This window comes from Equus przewalskii, chromosome 17 (assembly GCF_037783145.1).
Source record: "Equus przewalskii isolate Varuska chromosome 17, EquPr2, whole genome shotgun sequence".
Taxonomy (NCBI): Eukaryota; Metazoa; Chordata; class Mammalia; order Perissodactyla; family Equidae; genus Equus; species Equus przewalskii.
In genome coordinates, this window is record NC_091847.1 from 16,542,083 (window position 1) to 16,559,063 (window position 16,981).

General features: G+C 40.3%; 1 protein-coding gene across 20 annotated transcripts in view; it reads right to left on the reverse strand.

Annotated features, from left to right (window-relative positions):
- NCKAP5 (NCK associated protein 5) overlaps positions 1–16,981 on the reverse strand; it is a 917,518-nt gene that overhangs the window by 112,354 nt on the left and 788,183 nt on the right. For all 20 annotated transcript variants that reach the window (XM_070581217.1, XM_070581213.1, XM_070581211.1 and 17 more), the window contains one exon: positions 4,277–4,378. In XM_070581217.1, coding sequence (XP_070437318.1) covers positions 4,277–4,378 — 102 coding nt within the window. The remainder of the gene's footprint in view (positions 1–4,276; positions 4,379–16,981) is intronic.

Below are 16,981 nucleotides of genomic sequence, written 5' to 3' on the forward strand. Positions count from 1 at the left end.
ATGACTCTAATGCTACAAAAGGAAGAAGACAGCGCAGCATCTTGGCTTACAGGGTTCAAGACTATGAGCATTAGACTGGGAGTCTAATGACCTGGATCTCAGGCTACACAATGCCACTAGATATGAGATACTGAGCAAAGAAAGCATTTAATTTCCATGGACCTTAATGTCTTCATTTGTAGGATGGGGCAGTTCTACCAGATCCCTCCTATGGTCCCCTGTGGCTCTTACAGCATCACTCTAAGTCAGGAATCAAGGGCTCAGGAAGCCGTGTACAGTGGAACACTAAACTCAAGAATCATGAGGTGCTGTTCTAAAGTTTATAGGACTTTTCATACCAGTTGGTTGTCCAAACGGTAAAGACTCTCACATCAAATAGAGCTGGGTCTCACATCAAATAGATTCAGGCAGTTAGAATTCTAGTGGGTCTGCAGAAGGCACAGGTGACAAAGTTGTACACATCCAAGCACATCTTGACAGCTACATTATAGGCCCCTAATGTAACAGATGAAGCTCCACGAACTGGACAGGCTAAATTAATTTAGCTTCCTGATCATGAGAATGGAATCTCTCCATTACACTCTCATTCCAGTCTCCTAGCTATATAAAGCTTTGTCTCAGAAACTCTTTGATGAGGAACAATCTGTCTTTGTGTCACTTGCAGAACGGCAAAGCCTGTTACTTATGCAATTTATTGACACTTTATGGGTGCCTTTAGTACCTGAGTACTTATCACTGTTCTCCAAATGCAATTCCAGCTGATGGTGACTAAACATCAGCTTGAGGAAGGAAGGTAATGCCGTTCTGGGAGTACTTGCGGTAAATATGAAACCCCGACCTAAGTACAGAGGGCATGTTTAATTTGCTCTCTAATCAATATCCATAATGCTTAGTAACGTTAGATTTTCAATATCAGACATCTGCCTTGCTATCGATAGTTCATTTTTGCTGCTTAACAATCTCTTTAAGTGATCTAAAAATGCCAAGAAATTTTACTACTCTATTTCCCCCCTGAAATTTGGCTGGAAATATCATTGAAAGGAGAAACTCGTCTTAAAATGCAGCTTGCAGCAATATCTATTGATTTATGATCCAGTTTATTGCCATGTGTAACTTAGTTAAGGGGAGTTCATATTTGTTTCTCAACAAATGCCTATAACCAATGGTCCGATCGCACAGGAGCACCTGGTATTTTCTCTTCAGCCGCTGCACACATTTGGAACGTGCCTTGAACAAACTTTCAGAAATATCACAGTACACTCCACTTCTATTTGTGGGCTTTCTGTTTTCTCCATCCCACTCTCTCATATTTTGTTGTTTGAGTAAGCCGGGTGGTGGTTTTTATTTAGGACTGCCTCTGCTCTGACGGATACATCTGCTATCTGGAGAGAGATTGTGTCTGCGTCCTGCGGGGCCGTCTAGATCTAAACCTCTCCAGTGGCCCTTTTCACGCCTTACATGGCTTTTACTTACAGTTTATGTCGGACCTTTTCTCAAGATACTGAAGCTTATATGTGATTTCCCTCTGTGTTTTCCACCCATACTTTCCCACTACACCTATTAAAATTATGTCTATTTTTACAACTCAACTCAATTCCCAGCCTATTGTAGCAAATAAGCATCTTTTCCCAGTTGTCTCCCAAGTTTGTAGCTCCTGTACAGACGTTGGATTGCATTGACAGGAAATTAGAACCTAGAAGATGAGCTAGAGAAAAAAGGAATTGTGGCTTCTGCTTTGACCTTGAACTTGAGATGCCCAGATGTGATGGAGGATAGTTCAGGGAGGTGAAGAAGACCTGTCAATGTCTTGTGGAGGAAGATGGAGGTGGGGTGGTTAAGCAGAGAAGCGTCCTCTAAGCCAGGTCCTTCACACTTTGATGTGCACATGAGTCATCTGAGAGCTTACTAAATGCAAATTCGGATGCAGTATTTCTGAGGTGGAACCTGAAATGTAGTATTTTCAACAAGTTCCCAGGTGCTTTGATGCTGCTGATCCACAACCTGTGCTTTGAGTTGAAAGCCCTTAGGGGAAGCTATGAGAGAGGTCTACCTCTTATGTGGATTACTTGGTAGCACATTGTGTCATCTCACAGTCTGGCCTGGGCTAAGCAGAGCGGGATGAAGGGAATGGTCTGATCCTACCCATGGGCCAGCGCACTGAGGAGAGGTGTGTGTGTGTGTGTGTGTGTGTGTGTGTGTGTGTGTGTGTGTTGGGTGATTTCAAAGTAATTCCTTGCAAAGAAGAGGAAGGGGCCAGTCCTCCCTACTGAGAAATTCTCCCACCCTTCCCCTACCTTAGACTATCACTGTTTGAATTTAATAAGGGACTCAGAATCCCAAACATCATGGCTGCAAAGCGAGCTCCATTTTTCCTGCAGTTTCCTTCATCAGTACACGATTATCATGTAGGATTATTTACTCCAACGAATAACTGTTCTGTGGTTGAGTGCTTGATCTCCAAGGCCATTATTAGGCTTAAGTCCTGGCTCTTCCACTTGCTACCTCTTTGACCTTGGGAAAATTACTTGACCCCTCCGTACCTCAGTTTCTTTCTTTGGAAATGGATAGAATGAAAGCACCAACCACTTCAAATCATTGTGAAGATTGAACAGCCCCTGGCATATCATAATACTTAGCAAGTTTTAGGTATTGCTACTATTATTAAAAATTTTTTTATATACATGTGTCTTGGCTCTTAAACTAAATCATAAGTTTACAGTCTCCCTAAGGGACCTGTATTACACTTCTCAACATGCCACTGTTGTCTGAGGCCTTGCTCTCAGGAACTGGGTTAAGCAAGAGCCAAAGGTCGGTACATTTTGTTTCTGGGGATTATGGATGTGAGCTTCTGGAGAGAGATGCTAGTAAACACCTTTCCCAGTTATCATTCTCTACATTTGGCATGATTTCCTGTGGCTGTGGCACAATGCCACATATTTAAAAGAGCAGAAGAAGGCTAAAATAGCAGAAATCTTGCTATTGCCCCAATACTATTAGCAGGTGCTGTATTATGAACATTTCATGTATTATCTCATTTAACCCTCACTAAAATGCTCAGAAATAGGAAAAAAAAATCATTATGCTCATTTTTCAGGTGGAGAAACTGAGGCATGGAAGTGTTAGCACCTTGCCTAAGGCCACCCTGCTGATACAACCGTCAGGCCCAGGCCCTAGCTACTATGCTAGAGCACCAAGTAAGGCCCTTGACAACAAGCAGAACTCGTGGATATAAACAGACCACTGAGCATCCTACTCAGAAGAGTTGTAATTAGTAATAGATGATGATTATTATTAAAGCTCGTCTTTGCCAAAAAAATGTATATTGAGTTCGATTGTACCATTAATTATGTTGACTTAGTTGGCAAAATATGCCCTCTGCACTATTCAAAGTGTATTTTTCTCATTGTGTATTTTAGATTACCCCCTTGAATGACTCCTATGCTTTCTCTACTGTGAAAATGCAATATAAAATCTACAATTTTAGTTTAAAAAAAGGAGAAAGATATAGAGCAAGAATGAAGGCAAGAGTTTCTTGGATATAAACTGTACACTTAAAAAAAATCCCTGACCTTAAGGCCATATCATAGATTGGATGCCATTAAGGTCTTCATGAATGTTTAAAGTGACAGCCTTCCACTGAAATTTCATTCCAATCTAGCTTGAGAATATTTATCTTTGATATAGAATACCTGATTTACACTGATAAAATTATGCAGTAAAATAAAGAGCCAGTTATCCACAAATGTCCACCTGTCATTGTTCTAAGCCTAACATTTTTCATTATATATTCATTCGGCTCTTGTGTTTTTCAAGTTACTTTCTTTATGTCAATGAGAGTTAAAAGCATGCTGGTTAAAGTTTTGCTAAATAAGCACAAAACTAACCCTAGCTAAAGAAAAAAATGTACAGCCCATGAATTTTTAAAAGTTCATACATAATATATCATAAAGGTAGGATGAATAATATGGGACATGGACTTTAATAAAAAGCTCCTTGACCATTTCTCAGAGACTTTTGAGATGTAATCAATACCCAAAAAAGGTATGCTGGGGACAAAGCCAAGATTTATGATATTTTTGCCGGGAGTGACACTTTCTGCTTCCTCTATCAGCTGGGAGAGATGATATTGAATTTCAGAGAATACAAGAAAGGAAAGTCTTTTTATCTGCCTGACAATGCTTCAAGGATGTGCTTTATGGTTCACTTGTGACATCATATTTGATGGAGGGAAAATAACAATCTAAACAAGTGTTCTGAAGGCAACAGGAAAACTCACGTGCATCTCAACATCAGTTTGTGCCTGCGTCAGACTTCGGCGTCTTTCCACATCTGAAAGCAAATCTCCGGATGAAAGATCTAAGATGCGGGAGTGAAGTTTCTAGGTAAAAACAAGAAGACACATTGAATAGTGAGGATTTAATTGTTCGTTTCAAAATCCTGCCTTGGACAGCTAAATCTCAAAAGAGTTGACATTTCTAGATTAGATAATACATATCCTAACTCAGAAAAGTTTATTCTCGTTTATCAGTGCTCCACACAGATATGTGCAAATTACTCTTTATAGGTAATAATCACACTTTCACAATCTGTCAGTCTGTGTTGGAATCAGTAGTAGGAAAAAATAAGTAGTAGTTGGAAAATAAGTAGCAGGAAAAATGTGACTACCTCAATACACTTATTGGCTAGTATGGAAATTAACTTTTGATATTCACATTAAAAAATAATCAACATGTTAACCTTATTATGTCGAGCGGTGGTTAAAATCTGAGTAAATAATTATAAAAGTGACCTTATTTCTAAGCAGCATTAGTCTTACGAAATCTTCTCTTGGACACACTTTAACTCAAAGTCATTAATGTCATCTGTTAGGAACAATTAATGTGAATAGAAAATAATTGCATCAGGGACCTGGGGAGTTGGAGGATTTTGTGCATTAATATTCACATGCTATTTGATTATATACTCAATTCTTTATTTCAGCTTTGCTTGCGAGGCCTGCTAAACCAGGGACATTTCACTATATTAATCTTTATACTAATTACTAAGGCTTTTCTGTGGACATTAAATTTGATCTGTTTAATTGCAAATACAATAAAACTCATGATTGATAGCTAATGTTTCTGCTAGGCTGATGACATTTAAAAAATGGTACTTGTAGCCTGGTCTGTCTTAGTTACAACTTTTGTGACTTCAGACACTAAAAAATCGAATTGAGTAAGTAAATAATGTGCCTAAGCATGCCTCCCTCACCTCTGAAAAGTTTTTCTATTCCCTTTCCTCCCTGGAAAGGCCTTGCTGCATACTGATGCTGATCCGGGAAATGTCTCAGATTCTCTGCCACTAATTAATGTTAGGATCATCTCAGAGTGCAGCGGTTGTCCCACAGGTCACTTTGTCCCAGCAGATCTACCATGTTGTTGGCAGGGACTTCACTAAAATGAGCTACATTCACTCTGATCCCCATTTGACTCCTCTCAGGTTGAATTTGTGTGAGAGCCCAATGTACTAGTTCATTGGTCGCTTAGCAAACATTTATTCAGTGCCTACTGAAGGCTGAGCGCTGGGCCAGAACTGGGCTGCCACCTTCTGCAGGAGTGAAGGAATTTTTTTCCTCTGTGGATCAGTTCTCCTCCTTATCCATGGAGCTTTGAGTCACTCCTTGCTTCAGACCTATACTCTTGCATCTTCCAATCCATGTGTATGGAGTTACATTCACCAAAAAGGGAATAAATCCTACACTGGTTGCCTGTCATTTTTGAAAATTCTAATTTCTCCAGCAAAGCAAAGCAATCAATAGGTAACTAGAACCAGGATGCTGTTTCTGCACAATTTTTATAATCCTTACCTCAAGTTCCCTCTAGAACCTGAGTCTCCTGGGGGCAAATCCCCAGGAGCTGTCACAGTGTGTAATAAGTAAGTACCCAACTGGTGCTTGTTGTTGTCTATAAGGAAAGAGAGGTCTTTATGTTTTTCCCACTCACATATAGGTTTTAAAGATTGAAAGAGTGCCAAAGGAATTATAATGTTCTGAGACCTAAGAATACATTGATCAGTATGCAAACTGTCTAAGAAGTTATGGGAAATGACATTCAACAAAGAAATAATGATTTTGAGTGGTAGATCATGTGACTCGGGAGAAGAGTTCTTACAGATTAGATATCTGACTTTTTATTCGCTTCATGGTTACACTTTACCCCTTCTTATCAGATACATGATGTCATCCTTTGCTTTCTGCATGAATATGTGTATATATAAACTCATCCTTGTAAGTGATGTTATATTTCAGTGGTTTTTATCCAAACTGTTAGTTCCCTCCATTGAAATAGGTATGGCCATGTGGGAGAGGAAATAGGGAATGGGGCCAGGAGACCCGAGTTCCAGCATTTTCTATGGCACAGGTTTTGCTGGATCTCAGGAATGTAACTGAACGTCTCAGTCTCAGCTTCCTCACCTGTTACAGAGGGATGGAAGTGGCTACTTAACCTACCTCACAGGTAGGGAGAGGTATTGCCATGGTCAGAAAGAATAATAAATAAGGTAGTATGCTGAAATTCACACAGCTTTACACCAATTAATTGCCATAACTAAGAGTTGGTGGTAGATAATTTCTTACATGCTAAGGTATAAACAAATCATTTATTGTTATAGTTTCCATATACGTAAGGCAAATAAAAATTGACTTGGAAAATAAAATCTACTTCTGTGTGAAGGCTGTAGGCAAGAACATATAGGTAAATATCATCCTTTCACGCAACTTCCCTTAAATAACTATGAAAGTTCACAAGCCCATAGATGTTACACTTCTTATAATAAGAATTTTCATGAAAGGCTTATATTTTCACACCTATATATGTATGTATATTACAATAAATATATTCTCACAGACACAGAGAATGTATAAGAGTGTACAACAGAGCAAGCACGTCACTTTTCAAACCAGTATTGTGATGTTATCTGTGCTTAATTCAAGTCTCAGTGAAAAGCAGGTAGAATGTATACATGGGAAATTCAATTAAAGTTATTGTCAGAAAGAGTATAAGTGACAGGAGAATACTGTGACCTCTTAAAAGAAGTCCACCTGCTTGGTCTGAGGGCAAATTCTCTGTCAAGACCTGTCTATGGTTCGTGTTTACTGTTGGTGTCCATCTGGATAAAATATGTCACCTGAAATACTCCAAACTTGAAATCTTTAACCTGCAAAACCACATGCACTCTCAATTTAGACATATAGTTTTTTTTATGTTTTAGACATGAGAGGCAGCAAGATTATTCAGCATAGGTTTGAAATTGACCCCACATCACCTCTTACATTATCTCAGTAATGGAGATTCCACTTGGCCTTGGGCATAGAGACTCCTAGCCTCATACATTTCCAAACCAGAGGTCAGTAAGATCTTGTCGCTCAAATGCCTCCTTGGACAGTGACAGTCCACCCCTCCCTTCCTGCCAGACTGGTTTCACTCTCTCTGGTTTGGGCCCCTCACTTCAGAGCTCCCTCACACTCCCTCCTCCTGCCCACCTATCTAAACCCTGTCCCCTGCTCAGGACTGCACCAAAACCCCACCCAGAACGTTGTCAGTCATCTCTAGCCCAGTGGATCACCCACCCAGATGGATTGTATCACTCCCCTACTTTGGGCCTTTGCCTGAAGTGCAAAATTGCTGAGTTGCCCCTGTGTGTAAGGTCTATTTTCCTAATAGGGTGATCATCTCTATCACGATGCAGACCAAGCCCTATATTTCTGTTTTTTTCCCCTGCGGCAAGGGCTGGCTAGCCCTTGCTAGCCTTGAAACCTATTCCCTCTTCTTTCTGGGCACACAGCTAGACTGTGTTTCCCAGCCTCCTTTGCAGTTAGGTGTGGCCCTGTGACATGGTTTGTTCCAGCCAACGGAATGTGAGCAAAAGTGATGTCTGTCCTGGCCCAGGAATATCTCTGGCATGCATGCTCCATGCTCTTTCTCCTCCCACCAGCTTGATGCTGCCAACTCAGCATAGCAGTCTTGGAAGCCACATCTTAATGATGGAGCCACCAGGAGAAAGGAGTTTGGGTTCCTGAATCGCTGGAAGGGAACCACCCAGGAACCAGAGATACTTCTTTTGGATTTTCCATGAGGAAGAAACAGACTTACACTGGGTTTGAGCCATTATTCATTCGAAGGTTTGTTTGTTACCATGACAAATGTTAACCTGGCTGATATGACCCTCCTCTGAGATAAGCACTCTGCAGCATCAGGGTAGCCAATTGATCAATCAATACACACACATATTCACACACACACACATTATATATACATTCACACACACATATATAGTTTATGCCAGCAGACCAAGGTGACTTCTCACACACGACTTTCAGCTTCATGGGAAAGGGTCTCCTTTCTGTCACTATGCAGGGGCAGGGGTGGGGGGATCTGTATGACGAACTAAGGTGTATTGCAATCCATAGTCAGAACGCACACCTCATGCCAGTGTGAAATACCAAACTCAGCTTTGGAGACCTGGCAGTGCCAGGGCAGCCAGTGCCAGACCCACACACTGGGTCGGTAATATTTGGTGGATTACCCTGCTTTCGGTCAGCCAGCTCTATGTTCTCTGGACAGTTCTAAATGTGTAATTCAAGGCAGAGGAACGTCCCCTTAACAGACTGCGCCCAGGACTGCCTGTCCTTTATCTGGTGGGATGAAGGTGTAGTGGCCCCTTCAGAGCTGCGGAGGCTGATTCTGCTGCTCTGAAGTTAACGATGGCAGCGGAGACTGGAGACTAAGGTGCGCTCAGGCCTTTCGGTGCTGGGCTGGAGGGCCAGCTTTCCATTTTCTGTTTCTCTCCTCACTCACGGAGCTGCAGTTCTTCAGATGCTCAGTGAAGCCCTGTTGCATTGAATAGAATTCCGCCTCTGGGTTTTGGCTCAGTACGGAGATGAGGTCTTCACTTTAAGGCACTGATTGCTGAGGCCAGGAAGACACTGAGTCCTTATTTAGGCACATGGTAAGGGTAAAAAGCAGACCTTTATCTTGAGAAATTTGGACATTGAGAAATTTGAAAACCAGGCTGGAAAAATCAAGTGAAACAGGGTGACCAGCAGCCTTTGTATGCACTGATGCAATTCCTAAAGTTTGAAAAGGAATGTGTGAATTTTTTCATGTCAGGATTTCAGGTGTTATTAACTCAGTTTAAGATGTAAAAAGGAAAGTACAAAAAGGATGATTTAACCATTGCTCTCTACTCTTCACTCAGATTTGGTGAAAGAATTAACCTAATGCCATAATCATGCATACAATTATTCTCCCCTCTATTACAAGCCGAACATCTGTATAAAATAGAAGTTATGAGAGTGAATATGGCATATATCTGATTAATGGACTCTACCAACACAAGTAATTTAGCTTCAGCAACAGAAGGTGGACCTGAGTTAGTGTTTTTAATCTGATCTGCTTCAATCTTCTTGATTACGTAACCTCGGTGGATACTACAGTGTTGGTATCCTGAATTCATCCCAGGTCCTGTTTTATACTTTCCAGAGTTGCTTTCTCACCCTTCTGGAAATGGTCCCTCAGTCAAAGGGGATGTCTTCTATGCCCACAATTCTTGAATTCCTGTTTTATTTCTTAAGTAAGAAGGTCTGTTATTGCCACACGATCTGGTGTTAAACCTTCTTTACTGATCATATTTCCCTGAATTCTGTTTATAATTCACACCACTCATTAGAAGGTATTTTCCTACTCTCAAAAGTTCTTAGTAGGACACTTAGAGGAGGAGTGGAGGAATTTCTTGGACTCTGCCCACTCATCGTAGGTATCTACAGCTATTCAGCACCCTCCCCGAGAGATGGGACGCCAGCAGCCGCCCTAGGTCACTCCCTGTCATGGCGCACACCCCTCACCCACTCTTGCCTGTTCTCTTGCTGAATGTGGCTGTTCCACTCTCTTGGCTGCTGGCTCATTTGGACTTGGCTTTTTAGGGATCACCCTCTCTCACAAATCCAGTGGTTCGGATCCTGGGCTGATTCCTTGGATGGACAACTTACTGCTTCTTTAGCTTTAGCTTTGTTTTCAAACTGCTGTCTCCACTTTGGAGAGAGCTCATCTCAACTCACAGCTTCCAGAAAGCTTTCTAGAGCCCTACTTCTACTCCCTTGCCTCAGCCCTAGGCTGGCCCTGGGCCATGCGTTTCATCCCCTTTAATCTCACTACAAGGGAAGCAAGTCTAAAGTGGGCTATTATGAAATGCTCTGAGCATCTTTTGATATTGCTAACTTCATACGATTTCCTGTGAGTTCACAATTCTGGATATCCTGTCACAGGCGTAGAAAACATTTGTGGTGGATTTGGTATATATGTTTAAAAGACTTGTTCTAAATATGGATCTGAATTAGACATAACCACGTGAATAAGCCTTGTTCCTTCTGTTGGGTAATAAAGCAATTTTCATAGGTATGCGTAAGCTCTGAAAGGAAGTTCAAGGAAATCTCCTAAAACAACTTAGAGCCTGATTGAGATCATTGTTCTTTGGAAGCTTTATTCACGAAATGATCATCCCAAAACCCCCAACTTTTACCTTATTTACACTCTAGACTTTTATCTTTACTTACATTTTTGTCATACTCAGAAATGTGATTTTTCATCAGCCCTTCTACCTCCCATCAAGAGAGACTGTGGCAGACCCTTGGTTCACATTTCACAGGTTTCATTCTGTTCCATTAAGAATTTATTACAAAATTGAATATTACATAACTGCATATTATATAACTGAGTATTATATGGTCATTTCTCAGATTCACAAAAATTTGAGCCTAGGACAAAATCTTTTTGGATATAAGCTGATGTTTAATTAATTATGCCATTGTTTCCATTTTGGGATATGAAGACAAAACATAATATCTGCATTCAGTCATCCTGCTGATGTGACACAGAGTATGCCTTTCGAATGTTCTCCTAGAGGCCCTTTAAAAAATATGTCCATCAAGACTTGATCTTACTTCAGAGTCTGAAATTTTTATAGCTAACTTTTTTTAGCCATCTACCACAGTCCTTGCTGCAATTATTATTTTCCTTGACAACTTCCAGACTTGTCTTGCATATCAATCTTTAGGTGCCCCAAGTGCATTCCAGTTTGCTCTGGATGGTGCCTCTGCAAATGACATGGTTCTATATCGTCTTGTCTACTTCCCTGGGATCCAAGGTTATACACTGCTTTTGAAACAATTATTCCACAGCTATATTCAAAACTTTCTTCAAGGGTCCCTGCTACCATGACAACCTGATTATTCGGTGGCTGCCTCAGGGAGCAGCATTTGGTTTGGTGACTGGGAAGTTTATTTGGGGCCTCTGCAGCTTAGACTGATGACTAGGGTATCTCAAATCTGTCCTGTCTTCTGAAATTCCATTAATAGTGCCCTGAGGACCAGCAGGGTGAGGACCAGTGGGAAGATGGATGAGGATGAGAACAGCAGACCTTGCCCTCGGGAGCCTCCACTCTAATTAGCCCAACCAGAAGCATTTATGAAGCATCTACTATGTACAGAGTTCTGACTATGAACTATGAACAGACGTGGGGAAGCTCATTAGTGGAGCCTGCTAAATATCAGGGAGGAGCCCACGCACACAGATGAGAAAAAACATTAAGAATTCTTAAGGCAGAATATGCAAAAGAGATTGTGGTAGAATAAGGATAAAATGGGAGCAGAAATTGGGGTGGGTGAGGGGTGGGGATCGACATGGTAACGCAGCTGTATACGAATAAGATAATAGCTTGTGCAATAAATGTGCAGGAAACAAAGGCTTCACTCTGACCCTAGAGCTCCGGAATCTCTTGTTCTCGTTACACAAAACAAACAAAAAAAGGATCCGTAATATTTAACAGCAAAGTGACAGAATGGGGGAAACAGGATGTAGGGTTAGGGCTTAAATGGCAGGTCACTCAGACCTGAAGGCAGGTGGAGAGCTGGTTCCTGAGAACGATTTATACTCGCTTGCCTGTGAGTCCTCGAACTCTCTCAAGTTTCCCTTTGTCTCCTTCAGTGCCTCTGATCTGAGAGAGGAAGTGATTCAGCACAGTCTGAGCCTATTCTGGGATCTAAGAGATAAAGAACTGCCTTGAAATTTCCATTTTTATCACTAATTACTTAACAGGTATTTTAATGAGTACTTTCCAATTTCCCCCGCTGTTTTGTAAAATTATCTACACCTCGTTTTACATTTTTAATCAAGCTTTATTTTGGCAAAGTCTCCTGGATTTCTGAAACTTTTTGCTTTTTACATGTGGGGGAACAAACTTTCCCTCTGATTTCATGGAACTAAAGGGATCAGGGAAAACAAAACCCCACTTGACCTTCTATTTTTATCAGACCTATTGGAAATGGCATCGATGGTCAATGGAGTCCAAAGTACCGTTTATTAGGAAGAAATGAACTACCTCCTGCCCTGTGGGGGAAGAAGGCACTGTGCAAGTCCCTTCCTAATCTTATTTTGTGAATCCTTAAGCTGTGTGGAAGAAGCTATTATCTTAATTTTTAGAGAAGAAGAACTCAAGAGAACCAAACATAAGGAAGGTATCCAAAGTCACAAGGTCACATTCCAGTGAATGGTAGAGCTGAGATTCTCTCCCAGATCTGCCTTGCTTCTAAGTCCAGATTCTTTCTACCACATTCTGCAGTTTTTCTCCTGAAGGAAGGGAATCGATGTCATCACAGTTCTCTTTTGTAAGGTGAGTTGCTTACTTCTGCCTAAGTGCTAACATCCATAATTTGGGTCATTCCCATCAAGTGAACCATGTTGCCTTGGGAATTTTCTTGTCCAGATCCCTCTTTAGAGGCAGTTAATTGATAACTAAAAAGAAATCATAACAGCAACAACAATAGCTATGAACATTTTTTTGAGCTCTTGATAGTACTAAGTACACTAAGGTATATTTCACATATATTATCCTTTTAAATTCTTATCACAATCCACAGTAAGGACTATTATTATCCCCATTTTACAGGTGAAGAAACTAAGGTACAGAGCTAAAAATCATGCCTAAGGTCACATAAGTAGTATTTAAGCCCCAGGCAGTCTGACTGCAGAGTTCATTCTCTTAATTTCCACAATTAAATCTGGTTAATGATAGTTTGCTGGAAAAAATTTACTAAAATAACAATAGAAATTAGTTAGACAACAAGATGAACTACATAGGACCAAAAAAAAAACCCTTCTAAGTACAATGTGGTATTTTCACTTACTATACTCAAATATCACTCATTCATTTATTAAAAAACATACTTTCATTATTACTGTTATTATTGGTATTGGTGATGTTATTTCCTTCTTAGAGCTCTACATTCCTTCCAGGGAAAGACAATTTTGGATATAAATTTGGATCTACCTGAAGGTAAACCTAAGGTCAAAAAACAACACACACTCACAGAACGCTCACTATATTCGAGGTGCTGTGCTAAGTACTTCCATTCTTTTTTTCTTATTTAATCTTTACAATCACCTAATGAGGCAGAAACTGTCATGACCTCCCTTTTTTAAGTGAGAAAACTGAGGAACAAGAGGAGTTAAGGAACTGTTCAAGTCCGGAATTTGAACCTGGACGCAGACTCCAGGGCTGCCTTATCATACCTCATTCTCTGCCACTGTGTTATCTTATCCAGGGTACAACGACAAACAAACACAGCCCCTGCCACCAAGATGCTTGTAGAAGGACAAGCCAACAGGCACCCTCAGTGCAGTATGCTGTGTAGACCTCACAGGGGGATCTGGGACAGCTTTCATGAGAAGCAATAGCTAAGTCGGATTTCACAAACAAGAAATGATTACTCAGGTGAAGGAGCCAAGAAAGAATAAAAAAGGTTTTCTGGGCAGAGCACACACAAAGGTCCAGAGATGAGAGACAGTGTGACATGTTTCTGCAAATAGTCCAGCAAGACCACAGAGGCGTATTGAGAAGCAGAATGGTGCGAGAGATGCCTCAGCAGGAAGGAACTCAGGGCAAGTCACACAGTGAGCAAGTAGCAGGGCTGGGGTTTGAATCCATCAGTCTCTCCAAAATACATGGTTTCTCCCTTATTTCTCTGCCCATCCCACATTTTTTCCTAATGCTGAACTTGGCTGTGGGACCCCACTATCCTTATCTATGCAAACAACGAAAATGTTTGTAAGAGGCGAGAAGGGTCCCTGGGAGGAAATGCAGATACAGTGGACTCCCACACACAGCTTCTCTGCCTTCTCAACATGCTTCTTCCATAAAGGAACGACAGGGGATTCAGTCTAGGATCCTCACTTATGCTGCAGGCTAGACCTGTGCACAGAGCTGCCAGCACTCCAGAGATCTCCAACCACTAATCCTAAAGACAGAGTGACTCCTTCTGTGACACCAAGGGGTTCCATACATTATCCAGGCTGTGGATACCATACTTCTGTCCTGCTCTGTTCTTGCCTTGCAACTACAATGAGGTGACATGAAAATCAAATGATTATTGCTTAACACTAGAAGATAATCTCTCAGGAAGAGAAAATGCCTTGTCAGTGTTTTGGAGAACTGAAAAAAAAATCATGTAGAATTACTTATAAGATAGGTGCCTCCTCAGATGATTAAAAAAAGATAGGATCACATCTCCCAGAGTTTGGGAGAGTCCATAATTCCTGGGACCTCAACAGGCTGCAAAATTCACTTTCATAGCACTTTCCTGCTTGGGGGCTGGGATAAGGACTAGATCAGAGGGTTGATGAAAATGACTTCTGTGATGTGTACTCATCTGCATTTTACAGCTCAATCTCCTGGTTCTAATAGGACAAACGGCTGGAGTCCCATTCATTTTACAACATCTGTGAAGACATATTCCATAAATGCAACTTCTGGCTGAATGTTCAACGATGCCCATAGTCTCACCTCCCTTGCTGGTTAATCCTAAATTGTGCATTTTCAGGGTTTCAGACTTATTACTTCAGTTTGTTTTACAGGCTTTGTTGCTACAGATCCGCATCAGTTTCCCTGTAGTTTTAACCTCATAGCAGTTTTTTAAATCCAATGTTCCTTTACCCCATGGTAAGAAATGCCTCATGGTATTATAAACAAGCGGTTGAAAATTGTTATTTATAGGGCTTCCTAATAGCAATTTGAAATATAGGGCATAAAATTACTAGCTTACAGTATTGTTCAATATTAACAGTGGGAAGGGTAATATGTAAAACAGACATTAAAGGATTAACTGCAAAATGCATTTCACTAAGCTAAATCATTTCTTGGCAAATGGCAGTTTCCAGCTATTACTTAGGATTTATCAAGTCAAGTGGATTTATTTTTATTTTTCTATTAGTTTGCTAAATATATTCTATATTTAAATTACAATTTTGTGGGATTTTCTTTTTTTCAGGCATATTAGAAGAAGCTGTTGAAAACAGAACCTGAGATGGAAATCATACCAGACTTTCAAGTCAAAATTGCCCCTCGGTTTCCCCAGCAAATCCTCCAGGAGGTTAACTAAAGACTCAACTGTAACATCGAAGAGAAAAGGACAGGTATACGATAGTGCAAACATTTGTATGACAGATTAGAGAGTTTCAACTGCATCAGAAAGTTCAGTAAAAAGACAGATCCTCCACGAGACATAAAACAATGTTCCCACTGCTTTCGCTTCAAACTCTACAGGCACAGAACACTTTGTTCTAATCAAGCATGTTCGGTAAACTATGAATTTGTGACCAGGCACTGAGAAAGAAGGTGGAAAGAGAAATTCCTAATCTCCTAGGGTAGAAATTGTGAAGTATTAAATGGATATTTGATGCATAAATACAAATAACATAATCTCCCCATTTTCTTCTGAGACAGTCGCCATGTACCATAATCCTAAAATTATTCCATCTTCTCAAATCCCTAAAGATTTATTAATTTTCATAAACTGCTTTGACAGAAACTTTCTTAAAAGATGCAAAGTAATCTTTCTCTGAGCTTTCCTTTCATTTTATATCATGGGCAACATTTTCAACCTCAGAGAATACCAAAAGTATGTTCTCATTTTTCAGAGGAATTGGTTATGGATCTATAAATAAGCATTACAAAGAAATAAGCATTATAGAGAAAAGACACTGCTCTAGACTCATGTGAGAAACTACAGGGAAATCCAAATTCCCAAGAAGTAATTATTATTGTAAAATTAAGGGTCTGTTTTGAATACTTGTTAGTAATCAGCTGGTTTTAAAGACAATGATTTTTTTCTTAGATTATGAGTTAAAGACTACAAATATTTCTCCTCAAATGCCCCATGTTACTAATTCCTGGGACTTCAAAACATTTATTACATATAAATCTCTACTTTTTGAACTGTTTTCTGTAGGATATATATTTCTTTTCATAAATACTTCTGTATTGATCAAAAACTAATTAAATATGATGCCCTTTAACTTGAGCGCATAAACATATAGTCATTGTGTAAAATGTGAGTCACTTGTTCAGAAAGCCAAAGGCTGAGTCACAAAAGATGTCAACTAGTTCAGTGTGTCATCAAGATCTACATCAGCATGAAATACAGGTCCACGAGACGCGGCCATGTTCATTCTATTACCGAAACACCTCAATTAACCTGAATCCAATGGACCCAAACTCTTGATTAGTTGACATATTTTACACAAAGATGATAACTTTTAAACATTCAGGATTAATTCTGGGTGCAGGTTCACAAATTGGCTACCCTTCCCATTTACTGTACCCACGACCAGGGAGGCAGGAAGACATGGCCCCAGGGGTTACACTGCTTGGGTTCAGGTTATGGCTGTGTGTGGCTTGGGGCAAGTTATTTCATCCTTTGAGTCTTAGTTTCCTTTACACATAATAGTAACAATATTAGCTCACAGGTGCTTATTGAAGATTTGATGTTCAAGAGAAGAAACTCCTGAATTTATAAAGTTGTGATAGGGATTCAATTCATTAAGGTGCTTGGGACGTATTACATGCTCAATAAATGTTAGCTATCTTCAGGACCAGTGACATAATTTGTGGGGCC